Consider the following 6,568-nt stretch of genomic DNA (forward strand, 5'->3'; position numbering starts at 1 on the left):
CTTCCCCACACCCGGCTTTGACCCCTCGTGGGCTTCTGGCAGGAGGGGGCGGTGGGCGATGGATGACCGGGGCTCCCACAGACACATTTTGGCAGCGAGATGGTCTCGCCCGCCGCTTCCTCGGCTCACCTCTGTCCCCACTCCGTTCGCCTCCACTTTGTCCGTTCGCCGCTTTTTTTTTTTTAAAACCTTAATGTTTTGGATTTTCCTAATGGGCTTGCACGCATTATTCGCTTTTACATTGATTCCTATGGGAAACATTGTTTCATCTTATGAATTTTTCTACTTATGAACCTCATCACGGAACGAATTAAGTTCATATGACGAGGTACCACTGTACTTGAATTCTTTATTTTTACTCCTAAATGATTACATGGGCACTATGATTTTCATAATGCAGTTTAGGATTCAGTTGTAGTAATGCTGAAGAATTTTTAAAACATTAAAATCTGTATTTTTAATTCTAGGACAAGCCTTAAATATTGTGTTTGATCTGCTTTGATTGCATTTTATTCTTTCTTCACCAATAGGAAAAAATAAAATAAAATGATCCTTTCAGAAATGAAAGATCAAAAAGAAGCATTTGGGTTGTGAGCAAATAAATTTATTTCTGTTGAAGACAGAAAAATATTTTAGTAGATACAGTATAAGGATGCAGAAAATTATAATTTGAGGGAAGTTTAACTTTTTATATGTTTCTAAAAGAAGGGGGCGGGATAAATATGAGCATTCCCTGAGCAGAAATTTATTTCTTAATAATTGAATTATTATAGTTATTATCTTTTAAAATAGATTTTGTGATAGAGTGTGAAGGCAACATAATAAGTCATTATATAAAAATTGGTTGAATAACTTAAAACTTTTTGGAGTTAAATTGTAGCTTGGTAATATTTTAATTTTATTCCAATAGACTATTTGAAGTCCGTGGGCGACTTTATGAACTTTTAACTCATTGTATTCCTGCAGATATTATAATAAAGGTAACTACTTTATTCATTCCTATTTGGTTTACTAATTGAGGGTAACATAAATTATAGTGGGAAAGCAAGAGGGATCAAGTTTGGAATAAATAGTTTGGGCATTTTTTATATCTTCAAAGAACTACAGTGGAACCCCGACATAAGAGCTGCTCTACTTAAGAGCAACTCGAGATAAGAGCTGGGAGGGGAGAGATATTTTTGTTCTACTTACAAGCCCAAATTCGAGATACAAGCGCCAAGGAGCTGTCTCCTGAAGCCAAACGCTAACTTCCGCGTTCGGCTTCAGGAGACAGCTGCGAAGCGGCGCGCGTGTTTTAAAAGGTTGCAGCCGGCCTGGGGGGCTCGGGGGGGTGCTTGCAGCTTTCTTTCTTGCTCTTTTTCTTTCTCTCTTTTACCTTCCCTTCCTCTATTTCTTCTTTTCTTTCTCCTTCCCACCTTCTTCCCTCCCTCCCTCCCTTCACTCATTCCTCTCTTACTCTCCCCTTTCATAAGTTTCCTTGCTTCCTTCCTCTGTTCCTGTCCCTTCCCCCTTGCTTGCTTTCTTTCTTTCTTTCTTTCTTTCTTTCTTTCTTTCTTTCTTTCTTTCTTTCTTTCTTGCTCTTTTTCTTTCTCTCTTTTACCTTCCCTTCCTCTATTTCTTCTTTTCTTTCTCCTTCCCACCTTCTTCCCTCCCTCCCTCCCTTCACTCATTCCTCTCTTACTCTCCCCTTTCATAAGTTTCCTTGCTTCCTTCCTCTGTTCCTGTCCCTTCCCTCTTTCCTTCCTTCCTTCCCACCCTCCGTCCATTCATTCACCCATTCCTCTCTTGATCGCTTAAAGCCGGTCCCTGGTGCAAAAAGGGTTGGGGACCTCTGTCCTACAGGATTGGGTGGCAGAGAAGTTGAACATATGTAAATTTAAAAGTTTAAGAAAGTTTACAAGTTAAGTGAAAGAAACTTCATTATTCATTTATATGTACATGTACATTTCTTCATTAAAAACATGTCTTTCTGCATAATTTAGACTAACTTTGTGAGTTTTTTGAGGGCTGGAACCAATTAAAATTATTTACATTAATTCCTATGGGGAAAAGTCGTTCGAGATAAGAGCTGCTCGACTTAAGAGCCCAGGTCCGGAACGAATTAAACTCGTATCTCGAGGTACCACTGTATTGATATTCTTGCATCAAATCAGATTTTGCTATTAAAATTGAAAAAAATCTCATGGATAATTGTAAAGATTATCAATTATTTCTTAGCTTTCTCCAACCAAGAATCCATATGTTGGACTAGAGCTTCAACAGTTCACTCTACGAATGTACAGATTGTGGATTATGACAATTCAGCATGAGAAATTTAAACTGGACAAAGCTGTTTTAAGTTCTTCCAACTTTTGTTATTTAATCCATTTCATTCATCATCCATCCATTCATCCTTGATTTTTTAATATTTCTATTTGTTTTAACCCCCATACTTCTTAAGTATCCTGTTTCTGCTGTGTTCAAGTGTTTTGTTTTTGTATCTAGTTCCAACTTCTGTTTAACAAAGTCACCAGAAGCATACTTTTATACAAACTCATTTTTTGAGATTTTAGACACATCCTATCCTCTACTCTTCTACCAACATATTCATGTTTTAAAATTTCTCCTTTTTCCTGGACTTAGTAAACATTCTGCCATGTTATACAAATTCATTTATTAGGTCTAATTTTTCATTGTTTATGTGTAACCTTGCAGTATTCATGCTGTTTTCTTTGTGAAATACAACTCTCCTGATCTTTAGTATATTAGTTTTCAGATTCATAATACTCATTGCATCATGTAGTATATTTTACATTCACTGTGAGTAATTTGGGTTCTTACCAACTGTATAGCATCAACGTCATACAGGAATACACACACATTCCTTTCTTCAACCAAAATGCTAGTTGAAGCACCACATCTTGCTTGTGTATCTACAAATAAATAACCAAGAAGAATACTGGACATTGATGATTATGATTGATTATGATTCATTAGACTTGTATGCCGCCCCTCTCCGGAGACTCGGGGCGGCTCACAACAATGATAAAAACAGTACATGATGACAAATCTAATAATTAAAATGTAAAAATAACAATAATACATTTAAAAGTCTAAAAACAAGGAATCCCAATATATAAAAACATACATACAATCCTATCATACACAAATACTACATAGGCAGGGGGAGATGTCTGAGTTCCCCCACACTTGACGACAGAGGTGGGTTTTGAGGAGTTTACGAAAGGCAAGGAGGGTGGGGGCAGTCCTAATCTCTGGAGGGAGCTGATTCCAGAGGGTTGGAGCCACCACAGAGAAGGCTCTTCCCCTGGGTCCCGCCAGACAGCATTGTTTAGTCAACGGGACCCGGAGAAGACCAACTCTGTGGGACCTAACCGGTCACTGGGATTCGTGCGTCAGAAGGCGGTCTCGCAGGTATCCTAGTCTTCATTCTTCTTTCACTCCTAGTTTATTGGTGAACTACCATTCAATTTATTGTCGTGCATGATTGTGTGCTACTGGCATACAACTCATATTCATTCAGCAATCCAGAAATAAAACATTCCCAGTTCAGGTTTATTCACTTTATCATTAACACATGTATAATATGTTTTCTTGGTTCATACCTTACTTAATAATCTGCTGAAAAGCAAAAATCTGTATCTCACCGGTTCGGCTTAAACCGGCACTTTCCAAATTTTGCTTTCTGGTCAAAAAGCAACAAACAATAGCACAGGGACAACAACATGGGAATAATACAATGAAAATGCTGTAGTATCTTTATTATCATCACCCTCTTTTTTCAGGAATCATTCTGGGGTAAGTTTGTTTTTTCCTTATCTATTGCCCTTTTCAGTTTATCATTCCACAGAAGCAGTTTTTCATGCTTCTGTCAGCATATATTCATACACTTCTGCAACACTTTTTAACATAATCCATTCCATTTTGTTCTAAGATTCTGATTCCTATTCGCATCCTTTTTATAATCATTCTGTTGGGAAATTAACCTGTCTTTTGATCTGGTTTTATGGAAAAGACTTCTACTTTCTCTTTCCTTAGTCTTCTTAATTAACTGTACTTTCTATTGTTTCCTTTTGGTTTTATGCCCATTTTTCCCATAGATCATTTTTTTTACCCATATTTAGAGCCTTTTATTCTTCACAGATTTTATCATGCATCATAAACCATCAAATTAGTCAAGTTTTTCAGTTCAGCTCTTTGCCATGTGATTATGTGAATATCTATACTGAACTTGTATATTTCAAGTAGACCTTTTTCTAACTCAATTTCAAATTCATTCTTGGTCTCCATATGGCACAAACACGTCAAATATATTTTTTTGTCTCAGTCCCAATCTATTCATGCTAGTTAAGGGCATAACTTTTCCCCCAGATGTCATTCATTCATAACAGTGTACAGTGAACCCTCGAGTTTCGCGTCCTCGAGCATCGCGAAAGGGCTATTTCGCGAGTTTTCAACCTGGAAGTAAACTCCACCATCTGCGCATGCGTGCGTTTTTTCTATGGCCACGCATGCGTAGATGGTGGAGCTCCCCAGCTGGGAAGCTGGGCGGCTTCCCTGGGTCTTCCCCCTCTTGCCCCGGTAAGACCCCAGCGGCGGCGCGAGCAACGGCGTGGGCGGGCGGGCGGCACGCGCGGGGACACCCCAGCTCCGCTCCCCAGCTGGGGAGCGGAGCTGGGGTTTCCCCAAGCGCGCGCGCGTTGCTGGGGCCGCTCCCCAGCTGGGAAGCGGCCCCAGCAACGCGCGCGCGCTTGGGGAAACCCCAGCTCCGCTCCCCAGCTGGGGAGCGGCCCCAGCAACATGCGCGCGCTTGGGGAAACCCCAGCTCCGCTCCCCAGCTGGGAAGCGGCCCCAGCAACGCGCGCGCGCTTGGGGACATCCCAGCTCTGCTCCCCAGCTGGGAAGCGGCCCCAGCAACAGCGTGGGCGGGCGGGCGGCACGCGCGCGGGGAAACCCCAGGCGCGAGCAACGGGGTGGGGGGGCGAAGGGCGGTGGAAGTAAAAACACCATCTGCGCATGCGCAGATGGTGTTTTTACTTCCGTACCGCTACTTCGCGAAAAATCGATCATCGCTTGGGGTCCTGGAACGGAACCCTCGCGATGATCGAGGGACCACTGTACATTTAAATCCCAAACTCATACCTGGTTCTTTTACTGGCACAGTTCATTGGGCTATTGCCGCCAGTCTATGAATTCCTATTTTCATACATACTTGCAATAATTTAAATATCACCAAGCCATCATTTTTGACATATATGTTAGATTTCTATTCCACAAAATCAGATCAGAGTTGTTCAAATTTGTTATATACTTTTAATTTCTCTTATAAATATCATAAATATAACATCTTTTAATTATTTTGATACATTCAGAGTTGCAATATTCCATATACTATATTCAATAGAGGAGCCCATGAATATTGACTTTCTTGAGTCATTATAGTTTTGCTCAAGTTTTAAAAAATAAGATAAAATAATAAAATAAATTACCAACTTATAGAATACCTGTCCTACATTTAGCATACTCTGCTACTGGCAGAGTATAGGCAAGTACGTTTTGGCACATTTTGGCCAATGTACCACAATTTAATCAAACTCAGTTTTATTCCAAGCTTTACATTTGTTTCATACATTCAGAAGAATATAATTATCCATCTCTGAACTACTATTGTTTGTTATCTATTTTAGGGCCTTCTGTCCGAACTTCTGAACAACTGTGATGGGCAACTAAAAGGAGAAGTTACACAAATGGCAGCTTTCTATGAGCACCGATTACAACTGGGCAACAAAGCTATTTATCACCTGGAAGCATTTGTAGCCAAATTCATGGCCCTTTATAAAAAATTTATGGAAGATGGACTGGAAGCTATGGTGTTCTAGTGCATAGCTTTGAGAATACTCATCATTTGTGATTCTGAACTGCATGAACTGCAAACCACAATAGTTTTACCATATCTATGCAATAAAATCAAAATTGTTGAATTTCAGTGATTCAGAGCAGTGCTAGAATCCAGGATTTTTTTCTGAGAAGTAACCTCTATGACTTTTTTCATTGTTTCATTTAATGTCTTAATTTAGCCCCTTCGGGGAGACTGCATGATTTAACAAAAGTATCCATTTTCTTTCTTAAGTATTATGTTGCTACGGACATCTGTTACAAAATTCAGTTGCACAAGAAACAGAGACCATAACTAGAGATGGGCGAACCCAACAGTGTTGGGGTTCACGCAAAGTTCGCCCGAACCCAAACAGTCCGTGGCGCCAAAGCTCCATCCCCGGAATCCCATCGTTTTTTATTTTTACGGATTTTTTATTTTTATTTATTTTTATTTTTACGAAAAAGGATGCCGCAGCGGCACTGCAAGCAAAGGGAGGTCCTTTCATGTGAAAATATATTTTTTAATTTTTACGTGAAAGGATCTTTCTTTGCTTGCGGTGCCGCTGCGGCATCCTTTCACGTAAAAATAATATTTTTTATTTTTATGTGAAAGGACCTCCCTTTGCTTGCAGCGCTGCTGCAGCGTCCTTTCATGTAAAAATAATATTTTTCATTTTTACAAAAGACGCCG

The 6,568-nt window shown here is 39.9% G+C and overlaps 1 protein-coding gene across 1 annotated transcript in view; it reads left to right on the plus strand.

The window, feature by feature from the left end:
- Nucleotides 1-5,981, plus strand: part of RFC3 (replication factor C subunit 3) — a 43,084-nt gene extending 37,103 nt beyond the window's left edge. The window contains exons 8-9 of the mRNA XM_070751701.1: nucleotides 911-980; nucleotides 5,688-5,981. Coding sequence (XP_070607802.1) covers nucleotides 911-980; nucleotides 5,688-5,879 — 262 coding nt within the window. The 3' untranslated portion in view covers nucleotides 5,880-5,981. The remainder of the gene's footprint in view (nucleotides 1-910; nucleotides 981-5,687) is intronic.
- The last annotated feature ends 587 nt before the right edge of the window (nucleotides 5,982-6,568 follow it).

Source organism: Erythrolamprus reginae, chromosome 4 (assembly GCF_031021105.1).
Source record: "Erythrolamprus reginae isolate rEryReg1 chromosome 4, rEryReg1.hap1, whole genome shotgun sequence".
Taxonomy (NCBI): Eukaryota; Metazoa; Chordata; class Lepidosauria; order Squamata; family Dipsadidae; genus Erythrolamprus; species Erythrolamprus reginae.